This window comes from Solanum dulcamara, chromosome 1, assembly GCF_947179165.1.
Source record: "Solanum dulcamara chromosome 1, daSolDulc1.2, whole genome shotgun sequence".
Lineage (NCBI taxonomy): Eukaryota > Viridiplantae > Streptophyta > Magnoliopsida > Solanales > Solanaceae > Solanum > Solanum dulcamara.
In genome coordinates, this window is record NC_077237.1 from 84,646,441 (window position 1) to 84,666,493 (window position 20,053).

At 36.5% G+C, this 20,053-nt stretch overlaps 1 protein-coding gene and 1 non-coding gene across 4 annotated transcripts in view; both read left to right on the forward strand.

Moving 5' to 3' along the window:
* The window catches only part of LOC129881228 (5'-3' exoribonuclease 3-like), a 29,402-nt gene extending 12,805 nt beyond the window's left edge, over positions 1-16,597 (forward strand). For 2 of the 3 annotated variants that reach the window (XM_055955583.1, XM_055955585.1), the window contains 17 exons: positions 4,559-4,708; positions 4,824-4,988; positions 7,108-7,185; positions 7,312-7,398; positions 8,018-8,401; positions 8,735-8,830; positions 9,949-10,044; positions 11,347-11,417; positions 13,016-13,144; positions 13,259-13,335; positions 13,477-13,517; positions 13,594-13,668; positions 13,751-13,908; positions 14,650-14,766; positions 14,865-14,940; positions 15,379-15,458; positions 15,547-16,597. In XM_055955583.1, the coding sequence (XP_055811558.1) occupies positions 4,559-4,708; positions 4,824-4,988; positions 7,108-7,185; positions 7,312-7,398; positions 8,018-8,401; positions 8,735-8,830; positions 9,949-10,044; positions 11,347-11,417; positions 13,016-13,144; positions 13,259-13,335; positions 13,477-13,517; positions 13,594-13,668; positions 13,751-13,908; positions 14,650-14,766; positions 14,865-14,940; positions 15,379-15,458; positions 15,547-16,267 (2,601 nt within the window). In that variant the 3' untranslated portion in view covers positions 16,268-16,597. The remainder of the gene's footprint in view (positions 1-4,558; positions 4,709-4,823; positions 4,989-7,107; positions 7,186-7,311; positions 7,399-8,017; positions 8,402-8,734; positions 8,831-9,948; positions 10,045-11,346; positions 11,418-13,015; positions 13,145-13,258; positions 13,336-13,476; positions 13,518-13,593; positions 13,669-13,750; positions 13,909-14,649; positions 14,767-14,864; positions 14,941-15,378; positions 15,459-15,546) is intronic. The other variant, XM_055955584.1, reaches the window with a different exon arrangement.
* Positions 16,598-17,740: 1,143 nt separating this feature from the next.
* Positions 17,741-17,822, forward strand: TRNAS-UGA (transfer RNA serine (anticodon UGA)). Its single transcript has one exon. It is a non-coding gene; the product is annotated as a tRNA-Ser (tRNA).
* Positions 17,823-20,053: the final 2,231 nt, after the last annotated feature.

A 20,053-nucleotide genomic window follows, 5' to 3' on the forward strand; every position in this document is an offset into this window, starting at 1 on the left:
TCTCCTCTTCACATGTCCGAACTATTTTAGTCTTGCTTCTTTCATCTTATCCACCACAGAATCCATTCCTACCTTGTCCTAGACATCGTCATTCCTAATCTTATCGCTTCTCGTAAGCCCACATGTCACCTCAATGTACACTGATGTAGTTAAATCTTATGTTTGTTTGCTATTTTGAAGTAGTAATCATTTTTTTATTTTCTGATTTCACAGGTTAATTTGATGCAACTGTTTTATGTTTTTTAATCTATAGTCATCGTTGGACATTGTTTTTATTCTCCCAGGCACTAATCCTAATGTAACTTTTTTAAAAATCACCTTCTACCCTAAAACCCCCACCAGTGGTGCTTCAGCAGTTAAAGGCTCAAACGAACTTAAGAGCCTAGAATGTGGGAGAAATTTCAGAAGTAATGGTACTAGAAGTAGGGGGGTTTATACAATAGCTAGTAATAAATGACAGTAAAGATAGTTTCATGGAGTGTGAGGGGCCTGAATCAGACAAATAAGAGTTGTGTAATCAAGAATCTAATCCATGGGTGGAAGGCTGATGTTAATTGCTTCCAAGAGACCAAGAGTCAAGGGGATGTGAGCAACATTGTTTAAGATTTCTGGGCAAATAGAGGAGTGAAATTTTCTCAACTTGAAGCTAGTTGTACTAGAGGGGGTATCCTAATTCTTTGGGATGGGAAAGTTTGGACAGGGGATGATAGTATTGTGGGAGCATACTCTATATCCTGCAAGTTCATAGGTAAAAGTCGACTTTACCTGGGTACTTACTGGCATCTATGCCCCAAATAGTAGAGAAGAAAGAAAAAAAGTTTGGTGGGAAGATGGGTCAGCTAGAGGTTTGTTCAATGGTCCTTGGGTAGTTTGTGGGGATTTCATCACAGTTAGGTTCCCATCTGAGAAGAAAAATTGTTCAAGAATCACAAAATCTATGATTGACCTCTTTGATTTCATTGAAGATATGAGCTTGTTGGACCTCAATTAGCAGGAGGAAGTTACACATGGAGGAAATGAGACAAACATGACATTGCAGCTAGGCTAGATAGGTTTCTAGTGTCTGATGAGTGGAATGAGGGCTTCAGGAATATCAAGCAATCAATCCTGCAAAAGGTCACCTCTGATCACTCACCAATTCTATTGCATTGTGGGAACTGGGATCCTTTGAGGTCCTATTTTAAATTCAAAAATTGGTGGCTGCAGATGGAGGGTTTCTTGGATAGAGTCAAGGAATGGTGGACGTCCTTTGACTGTGAAGGAAGGCTAGATTTCATCCTAGGCTTTAAGTTTTGAAAGCACTTAAAGACAAGTTGAGGGAGTGGAAGCAAATCAGGCCAAGGAAACTTGGCATTGCAGAAACAGAACATAGTTAGTCAACTTGCTGAATTAGAGGAAGTCCAGGATCAAAGAGTTCTTGGTGAAGAGGAGATCCACTCAAAAGCTGAACTCCTGCTAGAGTTTGAAAATATAACTAAATATAAGGAGATAGCATGGAGACAGAGATCGAGGTTTAATTGGCTGAAACAGGGAGACAACAACACCAAGTTCTTCCACAGAACTGCCAACTTGCATAGAAGATACAATAATATTGATGAGCTAAATGTGGGTGGTGAAGTAGTGAGAAATGCAGAAGACGTAAAGAAGGAAATTGTAGTCTTCTATCAGAGCTTATATTCTGAAGCAAAAACTTGGAGACCCTCAGGTGGGTGTAGGATGGGTCACAAAATTAATGCTGAAGATAATTTCATGCTTCAGAAGGAGTTTGAGGACCAAGAGATATGGGACAGTGTCAAGCTTTGTGCTAGAGACAAAGCTCTTGGTCCTGATGGTTTTACTATGGCCTTCTGTACCCACTACTGGGAGGTTATTTGTAAAGATTGTGATTGCTACAGTCAAGAACTTTCATGAGAGATGTGTATTTGAGAAAAGCTTCAACTCTACCGATGTGGTTTTAATAAAAAAAAAATGGGTGCTAAGGGGCTCACTGACTTCACACCTATTACCCTAATTGGTAGTGTGTACAAGATCTTTTCCAAATTACTTACTGAGATAATCAAAATGGTTATGCATAAACTGGTGGACCCCCAACAGCTGGCTTTCATAAAAGGGAGACAAATAATGGATGCTACTCTTATGGCAATTGAGTGTGTTGACACTAGAACTAGAAGCAGTGTCCCAGGCATCCGATGTAACCTGGAATTTATAAAGCTTATGACCACCGCAATTGGAAGTTCCTGCTGGAGACTCTTTATAAAAGGGGTTTTGGAGGTAGATGGTTAAGATGGATGAAATTTTGCATCAGCACTGAAATTCTCAGTTCTAATAAATGGCTCCCCTACAGGTTTCTTCTCTTCACACAGAGGTTTAAGACAAGGAGACCCACTATCTCCTTTCCTTTCTATTATTGCTGTGAAGGGGCCAAATAATATGTTGAAAATTGCTCAAGAAAAGGTGTGGCTGAGAGGTGTTAGGGTGTCCAGTAGAGTGGGGGCTGATTTGGAAATTACTCGCTTAAAATATGTAGATGTCACTCTTGTCTTCTGTGATGCAAACAGGAACCAACTCAAGATTTTAAGGGTAATCTTTGTTCTTTTTGAAGCTATCTCAGGGCTTCACATCAATTGGAACAAGAGTTTCTAGTATCCAGTAAATGAAGTCCCTGATTTACCCTCTCTGGCTAGGATTTTGGGTGGAAGGATAGGAGACCTACCAACTACATACTTGGGGATGCCCTTGGGAGCCAAAAGGAAATCCATAGGCCTCTGGAATGGGGTGATTGAAATATGTGAAAAAAGATTGGTGAATTGGAAGAGCCAATACCTTTCTTTAGGAGGAAGATTAACACTCATCAACAGTGTTTTGCACTCTATGCCTACCTATATGATGTCTCTTTTCTCTACTCCTGATGGCGTCATTGATAGACCAGATTCTTTGAGAAGAAAATTCTTGTGGGAAGGAAATAGTGAAACCAAGAAATTCCACTTGGTTAGTGGGATACTCTGATTGAGAGTAAACAGGCAGGGGGGATGGGGGGGTAAGGAATTTAAAAATCCAGAACCAGTGCATCATGATGAAGTGGCTGTGGAGATTTGCCTCCAGTGAGCTAGCACTGTGGAAAGATGTAATACAGGCGAAATATGAAATGGAGGATCATTGGATAACTAAAATGGTCACTCGCACTTATGGATCAAGTCTTTGGAGAGCCATCAGAAATCATTGGCCAAAGCTCAGAGGAAACTGCAGTATTAAATTGGGTAATGGTAGGAAGATCTCATTTTGGAAAAGATAGATGGCTAGAACAAGGATCTTTAAAAGCTTTGTTCCTAGATATTTTCACACTAAGCCAGCAGCAAAGGGCCACTGTGGCAGAGATATGGTCAAACCAAGGGTGGAATCTGAGTTTTGGAAGATCTCTGAATGACTGGGAGATCCAGAGGTTGGTGGAGTTTTACAAGTTCTTGGGGCAGTTCAAAGGAACTACTGATGCACAAGACAGTTTGGGATGGCAGGATCACAATCAAGACAGTTTTAGTGTCAAAAGAGCCTACAAGAAGTTTAATCTATGTAACAGTCAGAGGAATGGGTAGCCATGGAAGCTGATATGGTAAACTAAAATCCCCTACAAAGTGTCTTGTTTTACTTGGCTTCTTGCTAAGCAGGCAATTTTGACCCAGGAAAACCTTATGAAGAGAAATATTCAACTGAGTCCTAGGTGCTTCCTATGTGGTGAGGAAGTAGAGACTGTCACCCATCTATTCCTTCACTGTAGGATAACCAACATTTTGTGAAATGTTTTCATCAATCTAAAGGGCATGAAGTGGGTTATGCCTAGGAGAGTTACCCAGACTTTGAGGATATGGAGCAGTTATGCAAGCATTACTGGGCATAAAGAGAGATGGAAAATCATTCCGGCTTGCATTTGGTGGTCTGTGTGGAAAGAAAGAAATATCAGATGCTTCCAAGACAAAGTAATTCCATTCAGAAGATTAAGATGAACTGCTTAGTTTTGTTTCATTTTTGGTGTAAACAGGAGTACATGGAAGATCTAGAATCAGTTATAGATGTTTTAGGTTCCTTGTAAATTTTTCCATAGGGTTGAAGATCTTCCTGCTGCTCTCCACAATTGTAATTAGGAACCTGTAATATGTTGTGGCGGGTTCTGATTTTTTTGGAATAGAATACAAGTTGTTACCTTCTCAAAAATAAATAAAATTGGATAACAACAATTGGATTTCATTATAAAATTAGATAAATCCTCATGTCAAAAAATCAGTAATTTGGATAATAATCTTTATTTGGATTCACCTAGAGCAAGGATAAAGATTAAAATAAAATTAAGTGAAAAGGGATTTCAGACTTGTAATGAACTAGTTAGGAAAAGTAGGACATACTAGTCCCAAAAGATTTCAGTAGGACTTAAAGGTGTGTCAGACAATAATAATGATTTGGTACTTTAGCCTTAAATATTTTGTAGTGATGGTGCTTAATTGCATTATTTTGAATATACTTCTTTAATTTGCCTCTTGATTTTTGTTGAATGCTGTCCTATCTTTAGGTCGTTTTTACTCCAGGCCAGCAGGACAAATGTTTCCTTTGTGGTCAAATGGGTCATTTAGCTGCAAATTGCGAAGGAAAGGCAAAGCGAAAAGCAGGGGTAGTTGATGAGAAAGGAGATGCTGAGGTTGTGACAAAGAAACCGTTCCAGGTAACATTTGAGATTTTATTTTTTACGGTCTACCAAAAAGATTTTGTCCTGATTGCTTGTGGTTTTCCCAATTTAAGTTTTCAAAAGTTTTCTTTGTCAATTTGGTGCATTGCAGTTCCTCAACATCTGGACTCTGCGGGAGTATCTGGAATATGATTTGAGAATTCCCAATCCTCCCTTTGAGATTGATTTGGAGCGTATTGTTGATGACTTCATATTTATATGCTTCTTCGTTGGCAATGATTTTCTACCACATATGCCCACACTTGAGATTCGTGAGGTGTGTTTTCAATAAGAATTCGTTTATGTATTTGCCATTACTGGTGTTTTCTCCTAACAGAACTTCTCTTCTAGTTATGTATTAAAATAAAACTGTTATATTACTTGGCATGGTTTGACGGTTTTCATGATATTTAAGGATTTATATTTCTTTGACCACGAGAAGTTTGCATCTTAACCTGTTGCCTGCTTTTTGTAGCCAATAATGAATTTGAAATGTAAAGAACTAAATTTGGGAGAAAGACAAGGACTGATCATATATCAGGGAAAAAGTGTGGGACATTTTGTGGGGGAAAATAAGAGATTCTGCAAAATGCATAGCTATCCCTGAAGAATTACTGCCCATAGTGCTCATATATCTATGCCCTTGAAAGGGAAAATATGAAAACAGAAGGAGTTTGCTTTCCAGTGAGATTAAAATTTATTTAATTATTAGAGGAAGTTGTTTTAATTTTTTCAGTTTCATGAAAAGCTAGCAGAGAGCACTGCTTGTGTTAAATGATGTTGCACTAGATTCCATCTAGGAGGTTAGAATAGCTTCAGTTTCCTAGAGGTTTTTTGCTGTAAATATGGGCTCAGTACAACCTTTGTACTGTTTGTATTTTGATCATGATATAGAAATATTCAAAGTTACCATTTCAACAATAAATAAATGGTGTTGCATGCATATATGAGTGGGAAAATAATTTCACTCCATCTAGTGAAGGTGTGTCTGATTGAGAGAGATTACAATGGAGTTGTAATATATGGAGCTTCCAGTGTTACTAATGGCAAAGCTACATTAGGCCGATGATAAGGTATTGCCGGTGCAATGTTTGGTTATGACAGGCGACCTATCACTTATACTTTCCTTCTTTCAAGTAGATAACATGAGTTTCATTGGATAATGGCTTTTGGAGATTTGCCTCTGAAGAAGAATTGCGCATGGTCATAGCAAGCAAAATACGCGGTTTGAGGAAGTAAATTGGTGTTTCCAAGGCAATCTCCATGTTGCTTGGTGTTTAGCTTACGATTTATTTTTTCAACACACTATCTTGAAGGTGGACAATGAAAGAAACAACAGATATTGGATGGATTGGTGGATGGCCACACTGGAGGGTTCATAGAGATGTTTGATAGTTGGTTTTCTAACCTGGGATAAGCAATTGAACATGATACTGTTTATACCAATTAGGATTATGTGTGGGATTTGAGACTTCAGAGAAATGCAATGGTTCGGTGATGGAAAAATTCAATTTCTGTTAAGTATGTTCAATGGGGACTGGCGATTTTACGAAACAAACCTGATGTTCTAATATGGAATTAAAGTGTCTAGGAACTTGCTTGGTCAAGTTGGTCAAGTCACTCTACAGAGCAATAATAAAATGGGTGCTCCTTGTGGAACAATTTGAAAAATCGAATCACCCACAAGCTTGATGTTTATCACAGACATAGGAAACTGTCCTCGTTCGAGACTATTTACAGATAGAAGGAATGAGAATATGTATATGATTATGTTTTTGTAAAGGCCAGAATGAGCTGGTCAATCATCTGATGTTACGCTGCATGGTGGTTACTGAAATATAGAGGTGTTCCTGCTGTTATATTGGATGAATTCAATGATCCTTTTACTTGGACTTTTTGATGCACAGAGAAGTTGTTTACTGGGAGGAACCATGGGAAACTTCTGGATTATTACACCTTGATGCAATATGTAGGTGTTTGGATGGAAATCAACATAATTTGTTTTAAGGTTTGCCGAGGTAGCTCACGATATAAAGCAACAATACATAAAACTTTTGTTTTTTCTTCTTCTTGGTGTTATGATAGATTCGTCAAGCCACATGGAGTTCTTGAGCTCCCTTTGTTTGTGATACACTGTGAAGGGATATGGAATGGACTTAGTGACCCAGTCTTTTGATGAAATACAACATGCTTCAAACAGTCATATCATAGAGTTGTTTAGTCTTTTTGAAGATTTATCTCTGGATAACGTGTTTTGGGTATATGATTGTTATGTTTATGAATTAATAAGCTTTTTTTGGCTGTAAGAAGCTCCAAAATTGTTATCCAAGTTTATTTGACAATTGTTTTGTAGGATAATCATTAATCATCAAGATTTTTGTCCTTTTTCTTATCAGGGCGCGATAAACTTGTTGATGGCTGTTTATAAGAAGGAGTTTAGGTCTTTGGGAGGGTATCTGACTGATGCAAGCCAGGTAGTTGCTTATTCCTTTTGACAGTGACTCTTTAATCTGTGTATTTGCCTGTCATAGCCTTTTTACCTACTTATTCTTGTATTTTGTAGTTAACCTTTTGATTTGCCTCTTTTACTTCTTTTTCAGCCAAACCTTGGCAGGGTAGAATCTTTTATTCAGGCGGTAGGATTATATGAAGATAAGATATTCCAAAAGAGATCTCACTTGCATCAGGTCTGCACTTGTCTGACCATTTACTGCCTTTTTACCTTCCTTTTTGGAAAAAATAAGAATAAAAAGGAAATTGTGGCTTTACTGATTGCTCTTTTTGGTTTCAAGTGACTTGTTTTTCTGATAATAAAGATGACTAGTATCTTAAATAAATATAGAAGGTTCCTATGAATGTCATGTCCATCACAAATGAAGAAGAAAACAGGGACAAAAAGAAGAAGAATGGTGCTGGTGAATTTTATTGTCTTCTTTTATGGGTAAAAATCCAAGTACCAGATTTAGTGGCAGCAGTAATTTACTTTTAGTTGTATATCACTAAAATTGAGATGATAAAATCTGTTTACTTTTACTTATATTACTTGATTTTATTGTTGTAAGTACACAGCATCAATGTTGTAACATTTATTCTGCAGTTAACCATTCTATTTTAACTCGCATTATTTTTAAACTGGCAAGTATTTCATTTATTCATTCTTCTATTTGGATAAAGATCATTATTCATTCTCACTGTGCCTTTCTTTCATTGGGGGAAAAGTGCCTTTAATATCTAGGCTCAACACCATCTAGTGCTTGATCTCCTGCATAATGAATTTTCACTCTACTATTTTTGTGGTGTATTCAGAAACAATCTGAAAGAATCAAGCGTGAAAAGGCACAGGCAAAAAGAGGAGATGACTTTGCACCTCAAGCTGAACCTGAATCTCTGGTTCCAGTTGCTCGATTCCATGGTTCTCGTCTCGCTTCAGGTCCTTCACCTTCCCCCTATCAACAGGGAGGAGCTTCAAAATCTTGTAGACCTGATCAGCTTGGGCAGACCACCTCTAGTCTTTCTATCCTTGACATTAAGACCGAACAGTCTGACACTTCTGATGATAAAAAGACTGCCCGTGCCCGAAAAAACAAAAAGAAAAGGGATGTTGTCCGTGCCAAAAAAATAGCACGTTTGAGTTCCGTGGCCACGATAGGAGCTGCAATTGTTGAAGCTGAGAATGACCTTGAAATTGAAGTATGTTATCTTGCGTTAGTAGAGGCTTTTTTATGTGTTCCGACTCCAGCCATCTTTTAGAGCTAAGTTGTATATCATGAAATTAAATTGTCTAGTTTTGCTTATAGTTGATAGTTTTCTTTCCACTTTGTTAGTGACACACAGCAATAATTGAAAAGCTATTGTTTAGCTTTGCATAACATTTAGGGCTACGTTGTATCTCATTAAATTAAATTGTCTAGGTTTGCTTATAGGAGTTGATAGTTTTCTTTTCACTTTGTTATCGACATACAGCATGTATTGCTTATTAATATTGTAAACAAACTATCTTTTACTTTTTTCTATGCCATTCAGGTTTCTGAAAACAAGGAAGAATTGAAGACAAAACTAAACAAGCTGCTTCGAGACAAGAATGATAGTTTCAATTCAGAGAATCCCGAAGAAGACAAGGTGCGAAAATATACATCTCCTGCCTCTCCTTGGAAGTTGTGGGTGTGATTGTCTCAGAAAATAATGCGGCGTTTAAAATTATCATAGATCAATCTGATTGGTGAATTTGGAAGTGTAAAACTAGTGATTCAACTTGGGGATTTGGTTCAGGTTGCTAGTATTGGTAGGGGATGAAAATAATCGAAGTGTTTGGTGGAAAGAAGTTGTCCTGATTTGCATAGTGACAGATTAGGCTTTTGGAAAAGGATAAATTTTGTCCAACTTAGCTGTTGGGAGAGTCAAAGGAATAGAAGACTTGAGCAAAAATTTTCAATCAATTTTTATTGTTAATTTAGAATTGATAACTAATGGAATATTCTGTTTTTGTGAATTTTATCATTTTCATTTTAATTTTAAAAAATAATTTATAATGTTTATTTTTAATCCCACTCCAACTTGTTTGAGACTGAGGCATAGTTGTTGTTGTAATGTTTACTTTTAATCCAATTTCATCACCGTCAGTGCTTGACTAAACTTTATTAAACCAGGGCAGAAGACTGCCAGTTGGCTGAAGTATAAAGTCTGATAAAAACAAAATATCGTATCATAGATCCTCCTAGCCAGTAGGGCCCCTTCCCCTCCCCAAATCCAAAAATAGGAAAAAGTGCCTCTGAAAATTGTTACGGAAGTTGATCTGCCTATGGAAAAAGGGTTAAAAACACTGTATTAGTAGTTTTAGATGGTGCATGCCAAATCTGCTTGAGCGATCTAGCTATTATTATTTCCTGAAAGCAAAATGAATGACACTTTTGGCTTATCGATTTTGGATGATCTACTGACCTTGAAATTCTCTGAGAAGGTGATGAATTCCTAGAGTGCATGGAACTATATGTGTCTACCTTGGTAATTCCTGAGATCGTGTTTGCAGATTGTCACCTTTTTTTTGGGGGGGGGGGGGTATTATGTAGTAGCCTCACTTCTAAACAGCCCGAGGGCGGATGTTGCTTTTTTCTTGAGATCTTTGGCAGTTTGTGCTATTTGACTTTTTAACAAAACGTCACAATCAATTTATGCATTCCTTTGGTAGTAGCTACTATTTACATCTTCATTCTGCAACACTGTTATTTCATTTTTTGTAGGTCAAACTGGGCGAGCCAGGATGGAGAGAGAGGTATTATGATGAAAAATTTTCTGCAAAAACACCAGAGGAAATGGAAGCAGTACGAAAAGAAGTTGTAAGTTATCTAATCTTCAGTAATTTCTTACTGTTTAATGTTTAATTTTGAGGTGGTTGAAGATATATTTTTTATCTATTCATGAACTATTCTTGGTGATTCTGCATCAAGAAATAGCTTCCCAAGTACATAACTTCTTTTCTTTTTGGCTATTTTTACTCTCTTCTACATTTGGGAATGTTGTTTCAAATGTTATTTAGTTGGGAATGTTTTCCGATTATGTTTTAGTAATGTTTTCTAGAAGTTCCTTTCTGGAGAACAACTTGTATTTGGATGACTGCTTTTTCAAATTTATGTTTAGAAAGTAGTTTTTTGATGTTTGCTAAAGCAAGAAACCTGAAAAACAACTTTTTTGCTAATAAAAGAGACTCCTCCTGATATAATTAAATCTGTCTCCATTGGACCATTACATAAGTGTGTTAATTAATATGCATTGGATTTGCACAACTTTTTATCCTAGCAGTATCAGGAACTTTTCTTAAAAAGAAATTAATATTAGATTTTACATTTTGAGAAAATGTGTAAGATGAGAGAAGTTACAGCAATTTTTTGAATGCAATAATAGGGAGAGAGAAATGGTGTAAAAAATAAATAAGGATAACGTAGAAGAAAGAGGAGGGTCCCTTTTCTTTAGATGAAGTAATTGATTCCATTCATGTCATACAGAAGATGCAAGGTAGTTACAAAAGAGTGAGCACAAGTGTGTTAGCTCTAGTACATAACCATAGAGCAAACAAATCTAAAAAGCTATCAGGGAATCCATTGGGGACAAAAAGACCCAACCATACAAATACAAAAGATGTCTAGCTTTGAGCATAGATTGGCTAGTTGAGAGACCATCGGAACATCTTCTATTCCTTTCATTCCAAATAGTCCAAGAGATGGCTGCTTGTATCATCTTCCAAATCTTCTTGATGGCGCTGTCAACTTTCCAGTGGTTCCAACTGTCAAAGAATTCCCTGATAGTGTGGTCAAAGTGATACATTTATAATTGTGGTCTATTGAGGAAGTAAGATTGGCTTTGTTATAGTCTGATTCAAAAAAAAAATTATGGAAAATTAGTCCAAGGACAAAATTTCAGAAGATTTTCAAAATCATTTTTATGTTACCATTTTAAAGATCTTCAAAATCATTTTATAGAAATTTCCTCCATAGAGTAGGAGATCTGAAATGACTACAAACTTCAGCCTTTTAGGCCACAAATGCAAAGATTGATCATTTGAGGGATTTTTGGGCCTTTTATGTTTTATGAATCTTATTGAAACTTCGAACCTTACAACAAATTTGGTCTTCTGTGTGTAGGTGCTAAAATATACAGAAGGGCTATGCTGGGTTATGCATTATTATTATGAAGGGGTTTGTTCCTGGCAATGGTAAATTTTTCCTTATGATACTGGAGGTTTTTGTGCTTATATTTCTTTCTCGCCCTCTTTAATATGTGGATACATTGCCCTTAGCATACACTATGTCTTGCACGTGTACAATGTACGTAGGACTAAGAAGCCTGCATGATTGATGCACCTCAATATCAGGGTTTTTTCTGCATTAACATGATCATGCACATCTATCGCTTTTATCTATGCTTGAAATTTTATCTTTCAATATATTTGCTATTTTTGTATTGCATTTTTCTATGGAACAATGAGATGAGATTCAGAGCACTTCCTAGTTGTGATGGGGTTGCACCAGGGATCAACACTTAGCCCATTCCTATTTGCCTTGGTGATGGATTGACGTGGTATATTCAAGATGAAGAGTTATGGTGCATGTTATTTGCAGATAACATAGTACTGATTGATGACACATGCAAAAGAGTTAATGCTAGGTTGGAGGTGTAAAGACTAATTTTGGAGTCTAAAAGGGTTCAAGTTGACCAGGACCAAAACGAAATATTTGGAGTGCAAATTCAGTGATGCAATGCATGAGACAAGCATGAAAGTGAGGCTTGACACACAAGCTAACCCCAAGAGAGATTATTTCAAATATCATGGGTCTTTAATCCAAGGAAGTGGGGATATCGACGATGATGTCACACATTGTATTGATGCAGGGTCGATGAAGTGGAGGCTTGCCTCTAGAGTCTTGTATGACAAAAATGTTCCACCTAAACTTGAAGGTAAGTTTAACACTGTGGTGGTTAGACCGACGTCATTTTAGGGGGCTGAGTGTTAGCTAGTCAAGAATTCTCATGTTCAAAAGATGCACGTTGTGGAAATGAAAATGCTGAGGGGAGCGATAAGATTAGGAATGAGGATATCCGAGCCAAAGTAGAAGTGACCTCCGTTTTGGACAAGATGAGGGAAGCGAGATTGAGATATTTTGTACATGTAAAGAGGAGATGTGCAGATGCCCCAGTTAGGAGGTACGAGAGGTTGGATATAGTGGGTACGAGGAAAGGTAGAGGTAGGGTGAAAAAATAAGAGGTGATTAGGTAGAACATGATGCAACTTCAACTTACTGAGGACATCATCTTAGATAGGAGAGTGTGGAGGTCGTGGATGAAGGTAGAAGGTTGGTAGGTAGTGGAGTGTTGTCTCGCTTTTCGACTGGTTAGACTTGGTGGTGTTGGTCTTAGTACTAGCCTTATTCTCGTAGTGTCTTGCTTTTGATTTCTATCATCATTTGTTGTTTATGGTGTTTTGGTTATTGCACTATTTTTTTGGTGTTATTGTTTCCTCTTTTGATTAAGTTTGTTGTTATTGTTTCCTTATTAGTTGCTATATTTTCTTCATTGTATTTTCCCTTTCATACCTACTTTGATGTGCTGTATTTAAGCCGAGGGACCTCCGGAAACAACCTCTCTACCTCCGCGAGGTAGGGGTAAGGTCTGCGCACTCTCTACCCTCCCTAGACCCCACTTGTGGGATTTTTCTGGGTACAATTTTCTAACAGTGTTCTTATTCTGCTTCTAATATTAGACACGTGTTATCTTTGCACTTTGGCTTTCATTGCATAAGTTGTTCCTCTGCAGGTATTATCCCTATCATTATGCACCATTTGCTTCTGATCTTAAGGATCTTGGGAAGATGAACATCACATTTGAACTAGGTTCTCCTTTCAAGCCATTCAATCAGCTGTTGGGGGTTTTCCCTGCTGCCAGGTTTAATTCTCTTCTTTTACTGTTTATAAACAACTTGTCTCTCCTATTGTAAATTTTTTTTAAAAAAGAAACTACTTGTCACGCTTGGGAATGTTCACTAATTTTTCTTTGCAGTGCTCATGCTCTACCTGAGCAGTATAGGAAATTGATGATAGATCCAGAGTCACTCATTCTTGATTTTTATCCTACTGGTATGATCTCTTTTTGCTTTGATAATTGATGTGTTGTCAGTAAGTTATACTCCATGGTACAAGATAACGTATTTCTTCTCTGTTGGTACGATTGTCCTCCTTCTAGTGCTTCTCAATTCAAGTTATATCATGCTTGTGCAGATTTTGAGGTGGACATGAATGGCAAGCGCTTTTCTTGGCAGGTACTTATTAAGCATTTTTAGTTTTCTTTAAGAACTGGATTCTCATATTTTGTGTTGACTTCCTTCTTTTTTGAAGGGTATTGCCAAATTGCCTTTCATTGAAGAAGAAAGGCTCCTAACAGAGGTTGCAAAAATTGAACATTCTTTGACGGTATGATGGCTTTTGTTTCTGATTCAGTAAGTTGTCTCTCTTAACAGGATTTTGATTTGCTAATTTAGCTATTTTCATACAGGAAGAAGAATCACGAAGAAACAGTGTGATGTTTGATATGCTTTTTGTTTCATTATCCAATCCTTTGTCTCCATTCATTTTTTCTCTTGATGATCGCTGTAAGCAGCTCACAGACAAAGAACGCCTTGAAATCAAGGAGCACTTGGACCCAATAGTTAGGTTTGTTTGCACCTAGATCAATCTCTGCTAATGAATAGCTTATTATTTTGGATTTCCGTTTTTTTTGTGTATTTGCTCTTTTTTGTTTTGGAACTTGTTTATATGGATGTTGAAGGACGTTTAACCAAAATGAGAAAACTGATGAAGTTGGGGAGCATGTCACATGATTAGCTTGGCTGTTAATTGGTGTTTTGGTTGTTTGTGTGGATAAAACTGTCTTTTCAGTTTTTTGTTCTGCTCCAATGACACTGATCTTGGTTCATCCTGTATCCTGGCTCCCCATTGTTGGGATACTGAAGTTCAAGTGTTCCTTGCTAGTGTGTTTTTAAAGTCGTTGAACAAGAACGTTGGGTTCTGTTGCTTAGTGTCTGAGATCTTATGTGGTTGCCGGAGGAAAATACATAAATTGCAACAGTTGTATCTTCAGTCTTCTCAGAGCTCCATTTAGCAAAACTTGTGTTGTTGAGTACTTTTTAAAAATTATTCCCAACTGTCTTTGTGATCCAATTCTTTATTCGTGAGTCATTACTCAGCCTAGGCCCCTTACTAATTCCTTTTTAGTCCTTGTGTGCTCTTTCTCTGAGTTGAGTCATGTTTCTTCAGCATGTATGAAATCAGTTGATTGGTCTAAATCTTCTTCCCCATCACATTGTTCTGTATTTTCTTCATTGTTTATGTGATTAAAACCTGCTCTAACTGCAATATTTGAAGTCCTAGCTGGATTCTTCTGATTCTCTCTAGGTTTACATGCAGTGGTGGGATGAACGGCTACCTATCCCTTTGCAGCGGAGATCCTTGTCCTCCGATTTTTAGATCACCCATTGAAGGGATGGAAAATATTACTCAAAATCAAGTCATGTAAGAACCAAACATTCAGCATCTTTATCGATTGCCCTCACTGACCAGTGTAGATTTTTATGTTTTGCTGATCAGCTTTTCATGTTCTTGCATTTCAGATGTGCAATATACAGACTTCCAGATACTCATAAACATATCGCTCGGCCAGTGGAAGGGGTTATTTTCCCGACAAAGGTAATTAATCCAACAGATCATATACCCTGAATCTATTTCTTTCTGGTGTCTTGGTTTTTTATGAAAGCAACAGATCCACCTTTCCACATCCGGGGGCTTTTGTGGGGGAGGGATGCCTCATTTTTTTGTTAGAATGCTATTCTTAACTTCCTCTGTGAGTATGTGAAAATAAGATTTCCTTGGAAGCAGTGACTTGCTCATTGATGAGGGTTGTATTGTCAAACTTTAGTCTATTTGGTTGTAGCCTTTACATGACCTGTATAGAATGAAAAACTAGCTGTGGTTAATGTGTCCATGCTTGGACAGCTTGGGCAAGAGACAAACTTAACCTATTCATGTTCTATTCATGTGTCATTACCTTTTACAAGTTTGTGCCTTTTTAAACTTTTCAGTATCTTCATTTTGTATGTATTTATCTCTCACCATGATTCAATGCAGATGGTCACATTAGGTGATATGAAACCTGATCCTGTACTATGGCATGAGGAATCTAGGAAGAAACCTTGGGAAAATGGACGGTATACACCATGCTAATTAATTAATACGACATAGTTAATATCAGTCTTAGTTATTTAGGTTATACATAACTTGTATGCACCATTGCAGGAACCACCACCGTGGTGCAATGTCTGATAGGAACCACCACCATGATGCAATGTCTGGTAGGAACCAGCACCGTGGTGCAATGTCTGGTCGTCAGCTTGGAGAAGCTGCACATAGATTGGTGGTTAATAGTTTGCAGAAGAAAAAAGATAAGGGTGGACATGGTGATTACAGGCGTACACATAATGGCCAAGGACGTGGTAATTATATGCATGCCCAACCAGCTTCCTATCGTGCTGCATATGGTCCTCCCGTTCCTTCCTTTCAAACGCAGAGAAACAATGTTCATGATAATGTACGGCCTAGTTTTGGCCATTCTGCTCGAGATGCTGGACGCCACCCCAGATCTTCAGGTTCCGATGACCATAGTTGTAAGTCTTACCCATATCATGAGACCCATAGTAGAGATTATCGCGGTCATGGACATCATCCAGATGGAATGCAGCAAAATGGTGGACACAGTCATTCCTCGTATGCCAGTCATCCTCAGCAGGTGGGTCAAATACCAGTTCCACCAACTTCTAATTTCCACCAGCAGAGTGGATATAACACTTCTACGAGCTATGTACCTTACGGGGCTGAAAGCTATAACCAATGGGGTGGTGGAAGGGCTTCTCAAAACCAAAATGTCAGAGGAAATCATCATCCACGTCCTTCAGGAAATCAGTTCTCAGCTTTTGGTAGGGGAGGAAATAGAAGGCCACCTTCAGGGCATCGTCGGTAGAGAGTTGTTTTAGCCTGGACAATTTAAGCCTAAGCTTAGTTGCTCACTAGGATACGCTGAATACTGCGAACAACTTCCGTACTTTTTGGAAACAGGTAGAAGAACAAATAGTTGTTCCTGTCAATGATAATTATTCTGCAGGCCGTTTTCTGGTGCTTGTCATAACGGTTATTGTAGCTCTTTAGCTCTGTATCTTTTCCATGTTCTTTATTCTTAACACACAATGTCAGTGAGTTTCATTTGTTTGAGCAAGCACAATAAATTATTTGAAAGGTCAAACCTGGATGTATAAAGATGAATTTTTACATCTAGTAGGCTGGTTAATCTGTATTCTGAGTGCTTTATTTGCTAAACATTTTGGTGTATTGCATTAATCGAAGAAAGGAAAAAAATCTCGTCTTTTCCCTACGTCCCTCTTACTTACACACTCTCACAGTCACCACCACAAGTGCTGCAGGTGTTTTGCCTTACTAGTGAAAGTACTACATAGGTGTAATGTACATAACTATATTCAGTAATAAAGACTAATAAGTGACATGAAATTGACTTCTTAACAATTGCCTAAACTTTTCAAGTCCTACAACTAGACTAACACACAAGTCAAGTTATACATCTTAAAACTCTTTTTATCCTATCAAATGGTTATTTGAAATGAAATAGAAGAATTATTGCTAAACATTGGAAAAACCATTTGTTCGATCTGTTTTGATATACTTTTCCTTGAGTTGAGGGTTTATCGGACACAATCTCTCTACCTCCCCAAGATAGGGATAATGGAATTACACTCATTGTTTGTATTGGAAAAGCTATTAGAAGATGATGTGATGTCTTTCTCATCCTTCAATATACAACACGAATCATAGTTGCTTTGTCTTGGAATGTCTGTCCCTTTCTTTGGGGGTAGATTTATATTTCTGCTTACTAGTTGGACATAATTCAAATTTTGGTTCAAACTCTAGATTTGTATTTTAAAAATTCACTTGATATGTTTATTCAAAACCCAATAAATTGTATATTCTAAGATTCAGTACTAATAAATTCAACCTTCTTCTTGAACCTACTTTCTTACTTTTTCAGAGAAAGGGTGGGTGGAGGTATGAATAAGATTTCTCATGTGATCTCCTAATACTTATGTTGCCTCATAAATTAGGAGAAGCCTTTCTGTATTATTCTCTTTGTTTTAATTTGTTTATCTTATTATTTTTTGGGAGCAATTTGTTACTTTTAACTTTTTATATGACAGGTTTAAAACTACAAAATTAAAGAATATTTCAGTACATTCCATATATCTTTAGTTAAAGACCACAATATTTAATTATTTTTTTTTGTAAAACTCAATATCAAATCAAACTAGACAAATAAATTAAAACGGATTGTACACTACTAAGCTGAAATGTGGTTAAAAACTATTACCAACTTTCAACAAAACATCTTTGTACTATAGATATTACTAGACACCGATGCAACAACAAAGTCGATATGTCCGAGTGGTTAAGGAGACAGACTTGAAATCTGTTGGGCTTCGCCCGCGCAGGTTCGAACCCTGCTGTCGACGTATTTGTTTTCCTTTTTGTTTTTTGATATACCAATTTAGAGTGAGGAGGTGTAAAAACATTTGTGACAAAAGAAAATGTAATAGCCAATGAGTTCCTCTTTTTTTTATTTATTTTTTTATTTTAATTAAAGAGAAGCAATGAGTTGACCGAAGTATTGGGGAGGGGTAATTGGAAATGATATGACATATCTATAACTTATCGTGGACATGATTCTAAATAGAAAGATATGGAGGGCAAAAATCAAGGTAGAAGATTAGTAGGCATTCGAGTGTTTTTTTAGTTTTCTCTACTATTATCTTATTTTTGATTTTATTACCCGGTGTTTTCTTTGCTTTAGTTACATCTTATTTGTTGTTTTGCTCCTATACTTCTCCTTAATTTTTAGCATGATTTTTTATTTATTATTATAGGTATTCAAGATAATAAATTTTAAGTAATTAACTTATTTACATAATGACCATTTAAGAATACACGCAAAAAAATCAAAATTTGAAATCGAAAATGTCGAATGTTCATGTGGCCAATTGGAACACAAACCAAGTGTCTTAATGAAATCCGCTAACAAGTTTCCGGGATTATTGATGTATTAAGACTTTTTCTCGTATATAATTTTCATCATATAATATTTTAATTAATTGTTTTCGTAAGTGTTTTTAACTGGGGGAGGAAGCACCACAACTAAAGTTTGATATGATGATAAATAATGAAAATAAATTAGACACGAGAATTTTACGTGGAAACCCTCAAACAAATAGAGGGGAAAAACCACGGGGTAGAAGGATTTTACTATTTTGATATGGAGTACACCGCTAATGCTCCTAGGACTACATTGTGAGTTCTACCAAGTTATGTTAGAATGAATGAGCTTATATTTATAGAGTCATAAACCTTTTCCTATAAGAAAAGGACTAGCCAAATATATGGAAACTTTGTGTTTTCCTTTTAGGAAAAGAAAAACCCAATTATACTAGAAAATTCTTTTTCTTTTCTGCTTACTTTTTCTGTCTACTTTTTCCTTCTTTGAATTGGACTTTACTTAACAGCCTTTATTGACTTTTCTTTCACGTATATTATGACATATTACAAGAGTTCACATAGTAATTTACATTTTCTCGCTTTTGCTTCAGAGTTTTTTTTTTTTTTTTTTTTCGAAGGGCTCTTACTTCAGATTTAAGCTTAATTAAAGGTTAGTTAATCAAATTAAAATAAAATTATAAATTAGTGGTTTGTTTCAATTTAATGAACAAATAAATCAGATCAGTGACAACGACACAAAACCAGATCATGTAACTTCAAATTCCAATGAAGTATATGGATGTGATTTTTTCGCCTTTAATCTAGGAGAAATATGAAATTCTTGATATGGAGTGAATTTTTTTTTTACTGAATTTTACGTAGTACAAATATAAACTAATCGGGATAATAAATTACAATAAGTGAATAGTTATAAAATAAAATGAAATTCTTGATGTGGAGTGCTTTTTTTTTTACTAAATTTTACGTAGCACAAATTTTAAAATAATCGGGACAATAAATTTCAACAAGTGAATAGTTATAAAATAAAAATGTGGCTGAAATAGACATTAATGAAAAGGAGTGGAGAAAAGCAAAAAATTCTAGTAAATTAGGGACATTAGGCATATGCACACAACCTTTTGGTGCTTTCGTCATCGTTAACCAAGTACAAGTAATTATTAGGGGAGCAATCTAAAGAAAGAATTTTCTCTCCCTTTTTAGCTCCTTTTACTTCTTCATTTTACTTTTGGGAGGGTTAAATAATACTTCCTTGATTCATTTTAGTGTTCATTCATTATGAACTAAAAAGTGGTTGGCAGATTAGTGCGGTCTTAAAAATATAGTTCATGATCTATTATTTTATTTTTTCTTTCAGTAAAAAAGTGACGCTAATCTATGTTTTCTATCTTTCAATCAGATACCAATTGTTTGAATGCGTTTGGAAGCTTGTGAGTGTTGTAGCTAACGTGTTCACAAGAATAAAACTCAAACGAATTGATGCAAGCAATGCCTCTTTACTGCAAGCGAATACGCAAAGTCATTGCTAGAAATTTCAGGTTTCTTAGTCCCTACTTATGGTCGGTAACAGATCATCGCCATTGCGATTTGTTGTGTAGTGGAGAATAGTTTTATTGCTTAGTTTCTGAGTCATTATTAAAGTTAGCCTTGATCGGAGTGTTCAAAGTTTACTTCAACTAGAGTTAGTTGGGTAGTG